This window comes from Ursus maritimus, unplaced genomic scaffold (assembly GCF_017311325.1).
Source record: "Ursus maritimus isolate PB19 unplaced genomic scaffold, ASM1731132v1 scaffold_36, whole genome shotgun sequence".
Lineage (NCBI taxonomy): Eukaryota > Metazoa > Chordata > Mammalia > Carnivora > Ursidae > Ursus > Ursus maritimus.
In genome coordinates, this window is record NW_024426230.1 from 9,511,425 (window position 1) to 9,531,721 (window position 20,297).

The 20,297-nt window shown below is 34.9% G+C and overlaps 1 protein-coding gene across 1 annotated transcript in view; it reads left to right on the forward strand.

Annotated features, from left to right (window-relative positions):
• AKAP6 (A-kinase anchoring protein 6) overlaps window positions 1-20,297 on the forward strand; it is a 351,900-nt gene that overhangs the window by 306,549 nt on the left and 25,054 nt on the right. Inside the window, exon 11 of the mRNA XM_008710422.2 lies at window positions 1,194-1,409. Coding sequence (XP_008708644.2) covers window positions 1,194-1,409 — 216 coding nt within the window. The remainder of the gene's footprint in view (window positions 1-1,193; window positions 1,410-20,297) is intronic.

Here is a 20,297-nt window from a genome sequence, read left to right on the forward strand (position 1 = left end):
CTCATTACAGAAATAATAGAATTTCAGCTATTACTGAGTTAGGGTCATTTAAATGGCTCTAGCATGTATTATATCAATAAGCAGAACATCTGTATGGAATGTCCACCTGCTGATCTACTACCACTCTGTGCACATTTCAATGAACCGCACTTAATCATTTTAAGACTTCTTCTAATGAAGCCTTATCTAGATTAACATTTTAAGCACAAATACTTTTAGGCATTAAAACTCTTGCACTAAATGAAATTGCATTGTCTTGTTTACCCTTGTTGATTAATAAGCAATCTGTTAACTGTTAGAGCAGTCCAATTGTAGCAGTAGAAGGAGATTAGTAATTCAGTGATGTTTGTGGATATAATCATCATTTCTCCTGAAGGCTTTGAATTAGAATATCACTTACACACTATCCGTAGGCAAAGAAAAGATATAATATTTTCAGACATGTGTACCCACTATTTTGCTTGAATCGTTCAGCTTAGGGTCACTGCAGCAATACAAATGCTTCTGGGGGCAAAATGCTATTTTGATGCATGCATATCCTTCTTAAATTGTGTGAAGGTCTATTAAAAGAAACAGCAACCAACAAATAGTGCAGTAATAATCCAGTATCCTAATTTCTGTTTTCAGAACATTATTGCTTTGTTAACCAAGCTTCGGAAGAGAAATGTTGCTTATCCTTTTTTTCCCCAATAATAGATGTTACGTATCAAAATTTTTGGCAATCTTATTTAACTTTTTCCCAGCCAATAGAAAACTAAACTTTTGGCTCCAAAAAATCTAGGAGTAAATTTGGGAAAATTCCATTTCCTTTTGGAGCACTTTTCTGTCTTTTGTGTTTCCTGTGACCTGGAATCAAAGCATGTCAGTCTGTTTGGCATTCCCGTGACCTACATGATTTATTTCATTAAGTTATGAATTGTTAATCACCCAGGTGTCAAGGTGGGACCCAGCATTTTAGATGGAAAAATCAGTGAGAAGAGGGATGAAGAATGGGATGCAGCTAAATTATTTGGCATGAGTTGGGTATCAGTAGGAGGTCTCTGATCTAAAGACAACTTCAGAGCCCTTCTTGTCTTATTGTTCATAGCTGAGTACATCACTACAATTTGAAATTATGGTGGAAGAAGGTGTTTCATGTTTTAGGGAATTCTCTCTACAAACACGCATAGATCGATCCCTCTCTTATGTTGCAGTCCCTCTGTGGTGAAATCAAGCAGCGACGTCGTGGAGTGGCCTCCATCCTGCGGTTATGCCAGCATCTTCTGGATGACCGGGAGACTTGCAATCTGAATGCAGACCACCAGCCTATGCAACTGATCATTGTAAATCTCGAAAGAAGGTGGGAAGCCATTGTCATGCAGGCTGTCCAGTGGCAAACACGGCTACAAAAGAAGATGGGAAAGGAGTCTGTGAGTGATTTCTTTTTTAAGCATAATGGTCTCTTATTTTTCTCAGAAGAAAAAAATTATTTCAGGGCTTGGAAAATGTATTCAACTTACAAGTGGTTTTGCAAACTAAAGGGATAGACATCTTCAACTACTCAATGAAATTCCATTTGTCATAGCGCAGAGGTTTATTTGCCTACTAATAAGAAGTGTTTCAGTGTATCTCATTGTCTTTAAAAAAATCACATGAAGATTTTCCTTAATCTTACCAAACTAAGCCATTAATTCCTTCAGTGATTCCTTCACCAATGATATTCTTTAATCATACAATACCCCATGAAGATTTTGTTAGAAGGTGGCTTTCCACTCTCAAAGCATATGTAGCAATGTGTATGCTCTACAGATAAAGTATACAGCTTACCATCTCATTACATGATGAGTTAACAATATTTGTACAACAGACTCCACTCTTCCTTCATGGAGCTCCTTCCAATAGAGGTGCATTGCTGAGTGCTAGCAAGTTTCCTCTTCGAGGTTTAATGCAGTGTTCAAGGTAGGGGTAGAGATCCCTTTTAAGAATTTCCCAAGTTAATTGTAAGTTCAAGCTGTTGCTACATGAAGGAAGTAAATGTGACTAGACTTGTTTAATAATAATATAGAATAAGCCCTTGTCCATAAAACCTCCATATACTAAGGGAAAAGGTTTATTGATAAAACAATTGCATTCCTCAAATAACCTTGAAGTCAGTGTCCATTAGTTGAAGGCCTAAGTCTCATGTTTGACTTACATAAATGAAGTACATACATACATACATACATACATGGAATGGAAAGGTTTTCTTATGTGTTTGTATTATCAGTTCTATGTCTTTGGAAAGTCCAAGATTCAAAATTGAAAAATCAAATGTAATGATCTTGCTACATTAAAAAAAAAGCCTTCTCCTATGAATTCTAATGTTTAAAACACATTAATATTTGCTGTCTGATGAGTTTGGCATTGGGGACTGGGAACAGAAGGGACAATGAATCAGTAGCCTTCTCACTCTTTCTGCATCTGTAGCTATGTTGAGTCTAGGGGGCGATTTTATCCTTAACAGTTCAGTTTAATTGTTTTGAGCTGAAGTTGTTAAATTTCTTAAGACTTCCAAGTTATTACCAGTAATCAGAGTCTATATAATTGGATGTCTTTTCTTGAAATGACCTGTTTGTTTTGAGGCTGTTTAGCTGGAGTATTTCCTTTTTCCTTTCCCTTTCTTTCCTCTTTCTTTCTTTCCTTCTCTCTCTCTCTTTTTTTTTTTTTTTTTTTTTGAGTTTTGGGAAGGGCAAAAGAGGTTATTTTTTATTCTATAGTTTGAAGCCTCTAAGCATGGTAGTGACCATGATAAAACTTACACAAAAACCATCTGTGCCTGGAGAAGCTTTGACATTTTGGAAGCATTCAAAATGCTTTGGAGGAGACAAAAATGGCTTTCTTTGGGGATTTATTTGAAATCATATGATCAGGGATACAAGCCTAGATCTCTGTGGACTAGATGTAGACATTTTTATCCTGCTTCTGTGGTAAAGGTAAGCTTTCACTTGAAAACCCTGGCTACTTCTTAGAGGCTCAAGATAATACATAGAAGTAGATATACATTGCAGATAGAGAAAAATTTCCCCTTTTCTTTAAGTTAGCTCCTGAATGTGTAGGTTGTTTGGAATGACGGAGGTAGCAAATAAGGTCGTCTGTGCTAAATAAGGTTGAAAATCACTGTCAAGAAAAGGATAGAAGAGAATGGGACTAACGCCAACAATGCAGTAAGCACAGGGTACCTCATTAAGTTGGAGATATTTCTTGTTTCTGATCTCTGTTGGTTGGATAAAGAGTCCAGGTTGCTTTGATGGGCAGGCAAGTATTTGACCATTGTGGGAGGCTGCCAATGCAGAGAATCAGAAGTCTCTAAGTGGTCTGTTTGCATTTTATCGTATGTCCCTGCCCTCACGTCATCCCCTTCTTGTGCACAAGGACCATCACTGCTAGGTTTCCCAGGCGTGGTACATACTTGCACATGGTAGGTGTTTAAAGATATGTGCTAAATGAATGAGTACATGCTTTATTTCATAAATTTTGTTTTATTCTGACATTTGGTTTAGAGTTCTATCTATATTCATTATCAGTGTTCATATTCCCACAAGATGGCTTTGAGTATTGTTACATTTCTATGAGAATATTCGCCTTCGTGAAACCATGAAGAAATGTTCTGACCTTTCTTTTTGTCTGATAGGGACAATGTTTCCAAGTTCTAAAACATGATGTGAAGTATCCCATGGTATACTCTTTTCTTCAAAAGTTATTTCTGAGGGAAGTTCTGTATGACGTATTGGATAAAGTGGTTCTAAACGTGTGGGCTAGGTTCTGATACTGAGGATTAGAAGCTCTGATTCAATCACTGCATTTTATAGAATTTTCTTCATTAGTCACTTTGGAAATAGCTTATATAAGGGATGTCACTTAATCATACATGCCGTGCTCCTTATTGTTCAATTTACATCTGTTTGGGTGATGATTTGATTACTATTAGTCTTCTCCGTTGGTCTGAAGAAAGCAGCCACATAGCCAGTTTCTGCTCACCTTTGCATATCTAAAGTCCCACATACTACCTAAGACTTAATAGGTACTTCATAGTATTTATTAAATAAGTGGATTTTCTCTACGTGACACTCTATAGTAGTCAGTATTAGATATTCAGAAGTGAATAAGATCCCTTCCCCCTTATGAAAAAGCATACCTAGAAAGATAATACAAATGTACAAATTAACTATAATACTAGGCAATATTCACAGGTAATTACTGCCTTCCCTCTTACAGTTAACACTGACAAAAATATCGAAAACCTTTCTATAATATTCAGAAAAATTCAGTTAAGTGTATGAATGTCAAACAAGCTACTCTGTTGCCCCTAACTAGGTAAATAATCAATATATTTATCTCTTTTTTAACAGTTGCAAGAAAGCAAGAGATCTTGTATTAAATTCCCAAAAACGTCTCTCTCCCTTATGAAGATTTTGAAATTGCATGATTATTTGACATTACACTTGTTCTTCATATATTTAAACTCTTTGCCCAGACTTACTTTTGTCTGTGTTACCTGTAAAATTTATCTCTGTCTGTACTTTTCAAGCTTTAATTCTAATTTTCATTTGATTTGTATGTTGTTGTTTTTTTCCCTAGTCTCCTGCCTTCTTTCTTTGTGAGACAAAGAAACCTGAACTTTGTTCCTTTTACACCTTTCATTGATTCAGGCCCATATCTTAACTGACAATACTACACATTTGTATTACCTTAAGCCAGCCCATCTGCCAAAATAGCATTCCAAATGTATTATGTATTTATTATAGAGAACCGGGATTTTTATTATTTTAACAGTTTAAATATCACTTGCTACAATAGGTGAAAATTAAAATGTATAAGACAGTCCATAGTAACAACAATAATCCCTACCAATAATCTATAAATCCACTCAGAACAGTGTATCCTAATTTTTGGTGAAGAAACGATAACTCCCTGATGAAGGCTATAGCCTTCTTCCTCTTAAAATACATCGGCAGACTTCCATTTTCAGCCAAGATAAAGCAAGGGACCAGATTACCCTTGTACCTGAAACAACTAAAAAACTGGACAAAATCACAGTTTTTAACCTTGAATATCAGGCAATGAAGAGATGTGAAATGAATGAAGTGATACGATGGTTACCCAAATTTCTGCCTAGTGTTTCCAGGGCACAGTGTACAGAAAGGAAATCTATGCAGAACCTGGCAGTCTCACTGAGTGGAAGAGACAGGTCTGGGAGTCTGAGGAGGCCAAGGCAGCTAAAGTTGCTATAGGATGGAGTACGAGAGAGGAGGGAGCTACAGAGGGAGAGCTATAGACAAATGCAGAGGGATCCTCTCAGGTCTTAAGCAGAAGGAACCATCCAAAAAATCACAGGTAACAATTCCTGGAGCTCCCACATAGCTGGCAGTAGTTCTTTTCCCCATCAGTCACGGGAGAAACCCTCATATTCACAGGGCATGTGCCGGAGTATTAAGAATGATTTGCCTTAGTAATGGAGCAAAATTAAGACTAAATGAATGCTGTTCTAGTCTTGCCCAAAAACTGTAAAAGCAAGAACTGAAAGAATCAAACTGTTTCGGGGCACCTGGGTAGCTCAGTTGGTTCAGCACCTGACTCTTGATTTTGGCTCAGGTCATGATCTCAGGATTGTGAGATCTACCTCAGGCTCCATACTGGGGAATCTGTTTGAGATTCTCTACATCCCTCTCCCTCTGCCCTCCTCCCCTCCCCCCTCTTAATAGACAAGAACATTAGAAGTTATTTTACTTTCTTTTTTTTTTTCAAGATTTTATTTATTCATCTGACACAGAGAGAGACAGCCAGCAAGAGAGGGAACACAAGCAGGGGGAGTGGGAGAGGAAGAAGCAGGCTCCCAGTGGAGGAGCCTGATGTGGGGCTCCATCCCAGAACGTCAGGATCATGCCCTGAGCCGAAGGCAGATGCTTAATAACTGAGCCACCCAGGCACCCCAAAAGTTATTTTACTTTCATTCCATATGTACTAGAAGCTAGAAAAAAAATATTGCAGTTATTACATAAAGACATTGAAGATATCTGTCTAATATTAAACTTCTACAGATGAAAATTATAATAACTGAGATGAAAAATACACTGAATAATATTAACAGCCAATTATACATTGAAAAAGAAACAATCCATAAACCTGAAAACAACAGTAGAAACTGTCTAAAATGAAACAGAGAAAAACAAGACAAAATAAAAAACATGACATCAGTGAGCCATGAGACAACCTTAAGCAGCCTAATATATATGTAATTGGAATCCCTAAAAGAAAGAACGTAAAGACAAACAATTTTTGAAGAAATAATGGCCAAAATTTTCCAAATTTTACAAAAACTATAAATCCATAGATCCAGAGTGTCAACAAACCTTAGGCACGATAAACATGAAAAAAACTACACCAAGAGACATCAGAATCAAGTTGACTAAAACCAGTAATGAGAATGTCTTCAAAGCATCCAGGGAAAACAGAAATATTATTAAGAGTTATAGCTGACTTCTTTTTCAGAAACAATGCAAATCAGGAGACAGTGGAGCAACATCGTTATAAAGAATTGGAAGAAAGTAACAACCAAGAATTCTATACACAGAGATAATATTCAAAGAGGAAGATAAAAATGGTTTTCAGACATCAAAAGATGAAAAAAGTTATCACCAGTAGAACTGCATTACAAGAAATGTTAAGAGAAATACTTAAGGCAAAAGAAAAATGATATCAGAAAGAAACTTGAATCTGTGCAAAGAAATGTTAAGCACTGGAAATGGTTACTATGTGGGTTAATATGAAATGTTTTTTGTAAATCTCTTTAATTGGTAATTAGGTTGTTTAAAGCAAGACTATAACCATGTATTGTGGAATTTATAACACATGGAGAGATAAAACATACAACAACAATATCACAAAGGCCAGGAAATGGAACCATACTGCTGAATGGTTCTTATATTACATGTGATAATATAATATCACGTAAAGATAAACTGTGAAAAGATAAAATGTATACCGAAACTCTCTAAAAACACAAGAAACCATAACTAATAGTCCAAAAAGGGAAACAAGATGAAATCATTGAAAACATACACACAATGGAGGAAAAGAGGAAAAATGGGAATAAAGAACAGGTGTATCAAAGAGAAACGAGGAAGATGGAAGATTAAACCAACCACATCAGTAATTCTGTTAAATATAAATGAACTAAAAACCCCAATTAAAATGCAGTAATTGTCAGATTGGATTAAAAGAAAAAAAGCAAGATTGAACTCTATGTTGCCTATAATAAACCCACCTTAACTATGAAGACAAAATAGGTTAAAAGTATGGAAAAATATACATTAGGCTAACATAATTGTTAACATTTAACAAATTAGATTTCAGAGCAAAGATATTATAAGATATAATGAAAGGCATTTTTTAATGATAAAGATGCTAATTAATCAAGAGGACACACTGATACTAAATATTTATGTTCTGATAACAGATTTTACACCAGTCAAAAATTGATACAAATGGAAGAAGACAGGAATACATAGTTTTGGGCAGAGATTCCAACAGCTTTCCTCAATAATTGATAGTGCAAGCAGACAGAAAATCAGTAAGAATGTAAAAGCCGTAAACACTCCATAAACCAACTTGATCTAATTGACATTTAAAACACCCACAACAAAAGAATATACGTTCTTTTCAAATGTACACAGAACATCTACCAAAAATGACTCTTTTGTGAGCTGCAGAATAAGTCTTAAATTTAAAAGGGTTCATATCATACAAAGTATGCTCTCTGATTATAATAGTATTAGTTTAGAAATGAAGAAAAGACATATATTGATAAAATCCTCAAATATATGGAAACTAAATAGCACACTTATATACAATCATGGAGCAAAGAAGAAATGAAAAAGGGAAATTATAAGTGTTTTGTACTGAATAGAAATAGAAAATATTAAAATTTGTGCCACAAAGATTTGCCATTAAAATAATGATCTTAGCTTTCTCCTTATGCAACTAGAAAAAGAGGAGCAAATTAAATACAAAGTATGTAGAAGAAAAGAAATAAAGATCAGAGCAGAAATCACTGAAATTGAAAACAGCAAAATAATAGAGAAAAAAATCAGTAAAACAAAGCTGTTTTCTTGAGAAGATAAAGCTCTATCAAGACTGATCAGGAAAAAAGAAACAAATTATCAACATCTGCAATAGTAAATAGACATCATTACATATTCTACTAATATTAAAAGAATATGAAGGGAATATTATGAATAATTTAATGCCATTAGATTCAACTATTTAGATAAAAAGGAGAAAAACTTGAAAGTTCCAAGCTACTAACATTAATTTGAGAAGAAATACACAACCTGAATAGCTCCATATCTGCTAAATAAATTGAACATCAGTCAAAAACCTCCCTACAAGAAAAAATCTAGGCCTAAATGGCTTTATGGGTGAATTCTTCCTAATAGTTCAGGAAGAAATAGTACTAATATTATGCAAAATCTTCCAGAAAAATTTAATAAGAATACTTCCCAACTCATTTTTTGAGATAGTATTACCCAAAGACATTATAAGAAAACTACAGACCAACATCCCTCATGAATAGAGATAGAGATTCTTAACAAAATTTTATCAAAACAAATCAGCAATTTATAAAATAGATAATACATCATGACAGTGTGAGATTTAGAAATGCCAAATTGGTTTAACATTTGAAAAAACTCAATGTAATTCACCATATTTATAGACTAAGAAAGGAAAACTCTAAGATTATAACAGTGGGTGCAGAAAAAGCATTTATCAGATCTAACATCTTTCCTTATAAAAACTCAGAACTTAAGAATAAAGTAGAAACTTTCTCAGTTTAATAAAGGGCATATACAAATAATCTAGAGCTAACATATTTAATGGTAAAAGACCGAATCCTTTTCTTCTAATATCAGGTGCAAGAAAAGGGTGTCTATTTTCACCATTTCTATTCAACATTGCACTGGAAGTTTTAGCCAGTGCAATAAAGCAAGGAAAAAAAAGAATTAAAGATATGGCACTTGGAAGTTAAGGAGCCAAATTATCTTTACTCACAGACTCCATGATCATCTATGTAGAAAATGCTATAAAATCTCCAAAAAAATATCGTAGGGCTAGTAAAGGACTTTAACAAACTATAGTATACAAGACCAATATACAGACATCAATTGTATTTTTATGTACTGTCAGTGAACAACCAGAAATTGAAATTAAAAAACAGTATCAATTAAAATAGCAGCAAAAGCATAAACCTATACTCTGAAAACTATAAAATATTACTGACAGAAATTAAATAAATGAGTGATGAACTATACTGTGTTCATGGATCAGAAGGCATAATATTGTTAAGATATCCGTTCTCCCCAGATTTATTTATAGGGTTAATGTAATTCAAATGAAAATTCTAGTAATGTTTTTGGTAGAAACTTATAAGCTGATGTCTAAAATTCATATGGAAATGCAAAGGCACTAGAATAGCCAAAACAATTTTGAAAAAGATGAATAAAGTTGAAGGACTTACACACCCTGACTTTAAGACTTATAAAAAACCTATGGTAGTCAGGAGAGTAAGGCATTAGTGTCAAGGCCAAGTAATAGATCAATGAATAGGATAGATATCTCAGAAATAGCGATGCACATAAATGGTCAGTTGATTTTTTGACAAAGATGCAAAAGCAGTTACAAGGGTAATCTCTTAACAAATGATCCTTGAACAATTGAGTATCTATATGCACAAATATGAAATTGAATTCTGAACTGCACCGTATTCAAAAAATGAATTCAAAGTGGATCATACACCTAATTGTAAAAAGTAAAAAAAAGAAAAAAAAAAAAAAGAAAAAATTGGAGGGTAAAATCTTTGTTACCAGTGGAGGAATTATGAAGGGTAATGAGGAACCTTTTGGGGATGATAAATATAGTCATGATCTTAATTGTAGTGATAATTTTATGGGTGTATTCAAATGTCAAAATGTATAAAATGGTACATTTAAAGCTGTGCAGTTATTTTATGTTAGTTATACTTCAATAAAACTTAAAAAAAACACATGGGCATATACAGAATTTTACATGTAATTGCAAATGGGTTGATCGATTACCCTGAAGCCTGATAGTGAGTATCCTTGCTTTGAAATAAGAAAAAAAAGGGGGGGGCATTGGTTTTCTGAAGGACCAAATAACAACAACAGCAATAATAATAATAGCTAACGTAATAACACTTAATAGGTATCAGGGCCTTTTCTGTTACATGGTAAATCATTTAAGACTTTTAAGATTTATTTATTTAGAGAGAGAGAGCACACGAGCATAGGCAAGGAGGGGCAGAGGGAAAGAGAGTCCTAAGCAGACTCCACACTGAGCATGAGCCTGACCTGAGGCTTGATCTCAAGATCTTGAGATCAGTCATTTAAGTCTTTTATTTATTTTTTTAAAGATTTTATTTATTTATTTGACAGAGGAAGAGAGAGAGCACAAGTAGGCAGAGCAGCAGGCAGAGGGAGAGGGAGAAGCAGGCTCCTCGCTGAGCAGAGAGCACAATGTGGGGCTCCATCCCAGGACCCTGGGATCATTACCTAAACTGAAGGCAGATGCTTAACAGACTGAGCCACCCAGGCACCCCCATTTAAAACTTTTAATAACCGTATATGTACTATTATCCTCTCAATTTTGCAGAAGAAAAAATTGAGGCAAAGAAAGTTTCAGCAACTTTTCCAAAGTTACCCAGCTAGTTTGTAACTGATCTGGCATTCAAACCTAGGCATTTTGGCTAGGAATTCTACCAAACATTTAAAGAAGTGCTATTACCTATACTTCGCAAATTATTCCAAAAAAATTGAAGAGGAAGGAATGCTTCCAAACTCATTTACTGTGACCAGCATCACCCTGATAAAAAAACCAGACAAAGATGTTACCAAAAAAAAAAAAAAAGGAAATTACCAGCCAAGAGCCTTGATGAACATAGATGCAAAAATCCTCAACAAAATATTAGCAAACTGAATTCAACAATACATTAAATGGATCATAAATCACAATCAAATGGGATTTATTCCATGGAAACAAGGACAATTTAACATCTGCAAATGAATCAGTGTGACACATCACATTAACACAATGAAGGAAAGAAAATCAGATGATAATCTCAATAGATGCAGAAAAAGCATTTGACAAAATTCAACATCCATTTATGATAAAAAGTCTCAACAAAATAAGTAAGAGAGAACATACCTCAACATACTAAATGCCATATATGACAAACGCACAGGTATTATCACAGTCTTTTCCTCAGAAAAGATCAGGAACAAACAAGAATGCCCATTCTCAGTTACTGAACAATGTATTGGAATTGCCACCACAATTAGGCAAGAAAAAGAAAGAAAAGCCATCCGAGTTGGAAAGGAAGTAGTAAAACTGTCACTATTTGCAGATGGCATGATATTATCTATAGAAAATCCTAATAATTACACCAAAGAAACTATTAGAAATAATAAATGATTTCAGGAAAATTGCAGGATACAAAATTCATTTTCAGAAATCTGTTAGTTTCCTATACACTAATAACAAACTACCAGAAAGATAAATTAAGAAAACTATGCCACTTATAATTACATCAAAAAGTATAAAATACCTAGAAGTAAATTTAGTGAAGGAGATGAAAGACCTTTACTGTGAAGACTTTAAGACATTGATGAAAGAAATTGAAAATGACACACATAAATGGAAAGATTATTATGTTTGTGGATTAGAGGAATTAATATTGTTAAAATGTCCATACTATCCAAGGCAATGTAAAGATCTTTAATCTCCTATCAAAATCTCAGTAGCATTTTTCACAGAACTGGAACAAATAATCCTAAAATCTGTATGGAACCACAAAAGATCCCGAATAGCCAAAGCTGTCTTGAGAAAAAGAACAAAGCTGGTAGTATCATGCTCCTGGGTTTCAAACTATACTCCAAAACAGTAGTAATCAAAACAGTATGGAACGCACAAAAACAGACACAGAGATCAATGGAACATACCAAAGAGCCCAGAAATAAACCCATGCTTATGTGGCCAATTAATTTGTAAGAGGCAAGAATATACAATGGAAAAAGACACTCTCTTCAATAAATGATGTTGGGAAAACTGGACAACTACATGCAAAACAGTGAAACTGGAGCACTTTCTTACACTATATACAAAAAGAAAAACAAAGAGACAACTCAGAACAGGTTAAAGTCCTAAATGTGAGACCTGAGTCCATGAAACTCCTAGAAGAAAACATAGGCAGTAAGTAAGTAAGCTATTATCAAATAGCTATTGGCTATTTCAGTCTTAGCGATATTTTCTTACCTCAGTCTCCTCAGGCACATAAAACAAATATGACTCTATCAAACTAAAAAGCTTTTGCACAGTGAAGGAAATCCTCAACAGAACAAAAAGGCAGTCTGCTGGATGGGAGAAGACGTATCTGATAAGAGGTTAACATGCAAAATAGATATATGAAGAACTTATACAATTCAATATTGAAAAAAATCCAATTAAAAATGGGCAGAAGAACTAACTAGACATTTTCTAAAGAAGAGATACAGATGGCCAAGAGGCACATGAAAAAATGTTCAACATCACTAATCAGGGAAATGCAAATCAAAACCACAATGAGATATCACCTCACACCTGTCTGAATGACTATTATCAGAAAGATAAGAAATAAATGTTGGCAAGGATGTGGATAAAAGGGAACCTTCATGCATTGTTGGTCAGAATTTAAATTGGTACAGCCACTATAAAATCAGTATGGAGTTTCCTCAAAAAATTAAGAATAGTACTACCACGTGATTCAGCAATTTCACTTATGGTTATTTATTTGGGGGAAAAAATGAAAATACTAATTGGAAAGACATATGCACCCCTAGGCTCATTGCAGAATTATTTACAATAGCCAAGCTATGGAAGCAACCTAAGTGTCCCTCAATAGATGAATAGATAAAGAAGTGTGTGTGTATGTGTTTGTGTGTGTGTATGTGTGTACACACACAAACATATATGGAATGGAATATTACTCAACTATAAAAAAGAATGAAATATTGCCATTTGTGACAATGTGGGTGGACCTAGATAGAAGGTATTATGCTATGTGAAATAAGTCAGACAAAGACAAATACCATATAATTTCACTTATATGTGGAATCTGAAAAGCAAAACAAATGAACAAAAATAAAATGGAAACAGACTCATAGAAAGAGAGAACAAACTGATGGTTGCCGGAGGAGAAGGGAGTGGAGGATGGGAAAATTGGTGATGGCGAAGTACAATCTTCCAGATAGAAAATAAAATAAAACCATGGGGGTGTAATGTATAGCATAGGGAATATAATCAACAGTATTCTAAAAACCTTGTATGGTGACAGATGGTAACTAGACTTATTGTGGTGATTATTTTGTAATGTATATAAATGTCAAATCACTGTTGTAAACCTGAAAATAATATAGTATTGTATGTCTATTATACTTCAATTAAAAAATAAAAATTTTGAAAAATAAAATAAGATCTTTGGGCACTATAATTCCTCCTTTTTCTTACAACTTTCCCAATTTAGTTTCCTCTGTCATCTGCAACATATGAACAAATGTTGTACCAATTTGGAAACTCTCAAAGGAAATCGAGATATAAACTAATAAGTAATAGGACAGAAAATTTTCTTCAGTTTTTGGAAATCTGAGAATGTGATTTTTAAACAAATAAAACCTTGTGAAGACATAAGAATCATTCTCAGGAAAGGAAACTGGTTTGACATAGTGTCAAATTATATTTATCGATGATGTCCCCAAATAATTTCCTAATTCATTCCTAGATTTTTGTGGAGAAATGTCCAGGAGTCATTCCTGCAGACACCACTAGCACTGAATGGATGCAGGGGAGACAACAACAGTGCCTGGAACAAACAATGGCTTTTCCCCCACAAACACCAGTGGTGTCCCCATGGGGCAACACTGTATACTATAACCATTTCAGAGTGATCTTACCTTCACGTCCATGCTGAGACCCATCTCTGTAAAATACTGTCATGCTTGTAATATAAGCCTGTGAAGTACTCAGTACAGTTCTGCTTAGCCCTTTTCAAAACCCAAACCTTTAAAATTTATCTTTTCTATCTCAGTTTATTCCCCTATCTTCTCATATAAGGTCTCTGAATGGTCCCATCACTATTTTCCTTGTTAGGAGGAGTAGTTACCAGTAGCAAATAAATCATTCTTGCTTTTCAAACAGAGGTTTTAAACAGAAAAATCTGTATTCTTTTGAAGTACCTTTATTTTGGCAAGTGTACCTTTAACTTCTTAGTGGATATAGGATTTTACGTTTTTATTCTTCACAAAAAAATGTCTTTTTTCCTTTTGCCCTGGCATTCCAGAGCTCTAGCATTGAAAACAGAACCTGGAGTTCAGAAAACCCCCGCACATTTATTGGCCTTGAAAGTATGCAACACATCTAGCCACATAATTGAAAATAATAAGGCCACGATAAATGGGATGGCCCCAGGGTAAAACACCCAAGGGACTCAATTGGTGTCACTTTGCATCAGTGTCCATGCATCATGGTAATTGAGGTAACATAACCAATTACCACATTTTAATTAGAGTTCTAAGAACTTGAGAAAATTTGCAATGATGAGACAGCTCACTTTTCAAAAGAAAAGGAAGGAAGGAAGGAAGGAAGGAAGGAAGGAAGGAAGGAAGGCAGGAAGGCCTACATAATATGTTACTCAAGATTGTTCTTGTAAGCAGAGTTTGCATAAAATTATGTTTTGTGAGTCTTCTTTATTTCTAATACTTTTTTCTATCTCTCAATCTTATTATTTTGTGATGTGCTTTGAGAAACCAAGTATTTTAAAACGCTCTTTTGTGACTAAAGTAATAGCACTCTCACCCAAATATGACTGATGGTTTTAGAAATTTATGACCAAAGAAATTCTCTAGAAAGTGGCCTTGGCTTATAATTTCATTTCCCATCTAAGTGTTTCTTACCATTGTAACTTGGAGATTCATTCTAAGTTTTAAGTCAGTGTCTGAACACAGTGACACATTATTAAATTACATATTTCTCTGGCTCTGGTTGCTAAACAAAAATAGACCTAGATTCCACCCCATCCACCCCCCCAAAAAAATTAAAGGCAGAAAGAATTACTGCATTTAGAAAATAATTTTGACTTGTGGCAATTATTTTTATAAGGCTAGAGTTTAAGTGAAAAACCTCCTGTAAAATTTTAGTGCTGCTACATAATCAAGTAATTATGTAATTACTTGTACTTAATTACTTACAAGAGAGACGGTTGTTAAAAAATCTTTATACATGTCAAAAACAGCTTTCTTCTTTAGAGTATTTCTAGCCAAGCTTCAAATACTTTTAAAAGTAAAGCTTTTAAAAGTAATTTCCAGTAAGTTTCTTTTTCTTTCATAAATTCCTTACCATTTTTTTCAAATATATGAAAGTGTATTATACACAGCTCTACATTCCCTCCCTCCTGTTTCCACTAAGTGAGAAAAAGAAAGGAAGGGAGAGAGAAAAGAAGGAAGAAAGAAGGAAAGAAAGAAATGCTTTTAAATTGCAGTTGAAGGGGTTGATGGTAAATATAAAATACGTGTCCTTAATGTGAGGATTTCCAGTAGACAAGAGTAGATTTTCAAGGAAGTTGAGAAATTTCCTTTCCTTGAGTATTGCAGTGGAATGCCCGTGACTAAGAGCTTTGGCCAGACTTTGTCACTTTGTAGCAACGTGGTTGTGGCAAATTTCCTAGCTTTTCTATGCTTCAGTTTCTTCATCTGTAAGATGGAAGTAAACAATAATATTCACCTAAGTTTATGTGAGGTGAATTAATAGTTCTAAAGTTCTTTGAACAATTTCTGCCTCAGAGTCAATAAATGTTAGCTGCTATTATTATTTATTACAAGGTCCGAGTCTTATTTATCTTTGTAATTGTCTAGAAATCAATACATTGCCTGGCGTACTGGGCAATGAATACATTTTTGCTTAATAAACACATGAGCAAATGGCAGAGAAGTGAGTAGTAGCTGAGGAAATCTTGTGTGATAGATTCCGTGGTTGAGGTGACCCCTCCTTTCCAGCCAGAATTGGCCAAACCTAAACCAATTAAATTAATTCTAGGCACACCTCTCTCAGCACTGGTTGATTTTATTTTCTCCATTGTTCTCTTATTTTTACTTTAATTGATGTCTTCTGTTTTAGGCTAAGATTGCTTCCCCCCCCCTCAGTTTTCTAAGGTAGAAGCTTTATTAACTTTTAGATCTCTCTCTGCTTTTCCTAATATATGCATTTAATGTTATAAATTTCCCTCTAAACACTACTTTTGCCACATCTCACAATCTTGATGAATTCTATTTTAATTTTTATTTAGTTTAAAATGTTAAAAAATTTCTCTTGGTACTCCTTTAACCCATGTGTTATTAAGAAATGTGTTGTTTGATCTCCATATATTTGAGTATTTTTCAGCTGTCTTTCCATTACTGATTTCTAGTTTAATTCCATTGTGGTCTGAAAGCATACATTATAGGTATGATCTCTGTGTTTTTTTTTGTTTTTTTTTTTTTAATTTAAGTGTATACTGTGGCTCAGAATATGGTCTGCCCTGGTGAATGTTCCATGTGAGTTTGAGAAGAATGTGTATTCTGTTGTTTTTGAGTGAAATTCACATAAATGTTAATTAGATCCAGTTGCTTGATAGTACTCTACAGGTCAGCTATATCCTTACTGGTTTTCTGCCTGATTGATATATCAGTTACTGAAAGAATAGAGCTAAAGTGGAGCCCTCAGCCCTGGTTGAAATCCAGCTATAACAATGAATTTTCTGTTTCTCCATGCAGTTCTATCAGTTTTTGCCTCACATATTTTGATGTCCTCTTTTTAGATGCGTGCATGTTTAGGATTGTAGCTTCTTCTTAGAGTATTGATCCCTTCGTTATTATGTAATGCCCCTCTAAACTCTGATAATTTTCCTTGTTTTCTAAGTCTTCTTTGTCTGAAATTTATATAGGTAGTCATGCTTTCTTTTGATTAATGTTAGCATAGTATATCTTTTTGCATTCTTTTAACCTTTCTGAATTTTCGTATTTAAAGTAGGTCCTGTAGACAACATATAGTTGGATCTTCTTCTTTTATCTGCTCTGAAAATCTCTTTTAATTGCAGTACTTAGACCATTCACATTTAAAGTGATTATTAATATAGTTCGATTAATATTTACCATGTTTGTAACTATTTTCTATCCATTGCATTTTTTCTTGATTTCTTTTCCTTGTTTTTCTGCTTTTTAAAATTTAAATGGAACATTTTGTATTATTTCATTTTGTTTTCTCTTTTAGCAAATCAAAAATGTTGGTGGTTGTCCTAAAACTTTGAAGACACATGTTAAACTAATCCACGCCTGCCTTCAAATAACACTATATCTTTTCACATGTGTAGTGCAGGTGACTTATAACAAGAGTTTTCTTTATTCTTTCCTCCTATACTTACAACATCACTGCCATTCATTTCCCAAAACACTGTTACTATTACTACTTTAAATAAACAGTATCTTTTAGCTCAGTTAACGGTAGGAAAAATTATTTTATTTTACCTTCATTTATTCCTTCTCCATTGCTTTTTCCTTTATAGAGACCCAAGTTTCTGATCTATGTAATTTTCCTTCTTCCTGAAGAACTTCTTTTAACATTTTTTGCAGGGAAAATCTGATGACAATGAATCTCCTCAGTTTTTGTTTGTCTGAGAAAGTCTTTATTTCTCCTTCACCTCTGAAGGAGAATTTTCTGGATATAGAATTAAAGGTTAGTGAGATTTTTTCTTGTGATAATTTATACATTTCATTCCAGTCTCTCCTTGCTTGTGTGGTTTCTAATGAGAAGTTCGCTGTGATTCCTGTCGTTGCTCTTCTGTAGGTCCGCATTTTCCCCGTCGGACTTCGTTCAAGATTTTCTCTTTGTCTTTGGTTTTTTACAGTTTGAGAATATGATAGGCCAGTTTGGTGTTTATCTTGATTCCTCCGGGTTTGGTGTCTGTCATTAATTTTGGCATTTCTCAATCATTCCACTTCAAATATTTCTTGTCCTCCATTCTCTCTTTCTGCTCTTTATGGTATTCCAATTACACATCTGTTGTATCCTTTGAAATTATCCCAAAGTTCTTGGGTATTCCATTCTGTTTATCACTTTTTTTCTCTTTGCATTTAGGTTTGAAATTCTTTATTGACTCATCTTCAAATTCATCAATTATTTCCTTGGCTGTTTCCAGTCTAATAAGTCTGTGAAAGGTGTTCTTCATTTCTTTTACAGTTTTTTCCCTAATGTTCCTATTGATTCATTCTTAGAGTTTTCATCTCTGTGTTTATACTACCTGTCTATTCGTGTATATTTTCTACTTATTTTTTATTATAGCCCTTAATGTGTTCATCATAGTTATTTAACATTTTCTGACTGCTAATCCCCAAATCTGTGTCATATCTGGGTCTGATTCTGATGCTTGCTTTGTCTCTTTAGACTTTTTTTTCTTGCCTTTTAGCATGTCTTATAATATTTTTGTGAAAGCTGGACAGAGTACATCAGGTGATAGGAATTCAGGTACATAGGGCATTAGTGTAAGGTTTTATGTTACTCTGGCTAGGAGTTAGGCTGTATTTCACGTTTGCCATCGCTGTAATTCTTTTGTGACAAACTTCTTTAGTGTCCTTGTTTTTATCTCCTCCGTTGCTTTTGAGGTTTCCTAAGAATTCTTCAGATAATTTGCCACTCTTTTAGCTGTAATCCACTCTCTACTGGCACTCTATGTGGTGTAGATAATGTGTGGGGGAGAACTGTTTTGTTATTTTAAGATTAACTCTCGGTTTGGGGCCCCTAGGTGGTGCAGTCAGTTGAGCATCTGACTCTTGGTTTTAGCTCAGGTTGTGATCTCAGACCCAGTGTGGGGTCTGCTTCAGATTCTCTCTCCCTTTCCCTCTGCTCTTCCCACTCCCATGGGCTCTCTCTCTCTCTCTCTTTCTCTAAAAAATAAATAAATAAACAAACAAATAAATAAATCTTAAAAAAAAAAAATTAACTCTCAGTTTCAGTGGGCCTGTGCTCTTGGGCCGTGTCCTTCATAAATGTTTCTTAGCTTCCCCACCCCTTAGGGGAGACACGAAAGCGAGGTGTTCCAATCAGTTTATGGCTCTAGCAGCTTCTGCTTTAGGTAAGTAGATCTCATCTGTGATCATCTGGACTTGCCTGTGTCTACAAATTTCAGGATGTCAGTTTTCTTGGCAACCTCAGTGCTTGAATGGGTCCAAGAAAAATCACTGGCTTTCAGTTTGTTTAGCTTTTCCTTCTTTTGAAGACAGGAGTGACAACATCCAAAGCTCTTTACCTATCAGAGCTAAAATCGGAAGTCCTCAGCACTAGTTGAAATGAAGTGTTCTAGGGGGCGCCCGAGTACCTCAGTTGGTTAAGTGTCTGCCTTCCGCTCAGGTCATGATCTCAGTGTCTGGGAATTGAGCCCTACATCGGGCTCCTTGCTCGGGAGGGAGTCTGCTTCTCCCTCTCTGCTCTGTCCCTCCCCTCGATGTGCTCTCTCTCTCTCTCTCACTCTCTCTCAAATAAATAAATAAATAAATACAAAATCTTTGGGAAAAAAAAAAGAAAGAAAGAAAGAAACGAAGTGTTCTAACCCAAACTAGGGCTCCAGAGTTTAGTACTAGGTGCAGTAGAAGGGCAAACCCGATCCAAGGCTGCTGATGTAAATCCAGGGGAAATCTAAGATGCAGGCTAGGATCAAGCAGAGCTAAGAATCCAAATCTTAGGAAACATCAATCCAGAAGGGCCCGGACAGGAGTTTCAAACCTAGATTGAAGCAGAAGGGCTATGCGCAGTAAGCCCAAGGGCAATGAGAGTGATTCCCGAAGGAGTGCAGATCTTTTTGATGGAGAATCTGTAGAAATGGAACTATTAATGGTGCAAGTGGTTTGGGGCTGGATGTTGGCTTCCATTTCCCTGAGTAATTTTGGGGTGACAAGTTGATGAAAAGTCACACCCTCCTTTTTCTGTTTTCACCATCCTAATTTTACTCCACTCCTGGCACAGCCTAATGGCTAGAGTAGACTCCTTGTCAGTGTGTTGATTTCCATCTAACCTCTTCAGTCACTCAGCATACCACTGTCTGGCTTTAATGACAAAAATACTGTTGTAATGATGTTATCCCACTGAACAAGGATATATTGTAGCTCTATTTTGCTTGCGAATTTGAGTTCATAAACTTCCAAGCCACCGTA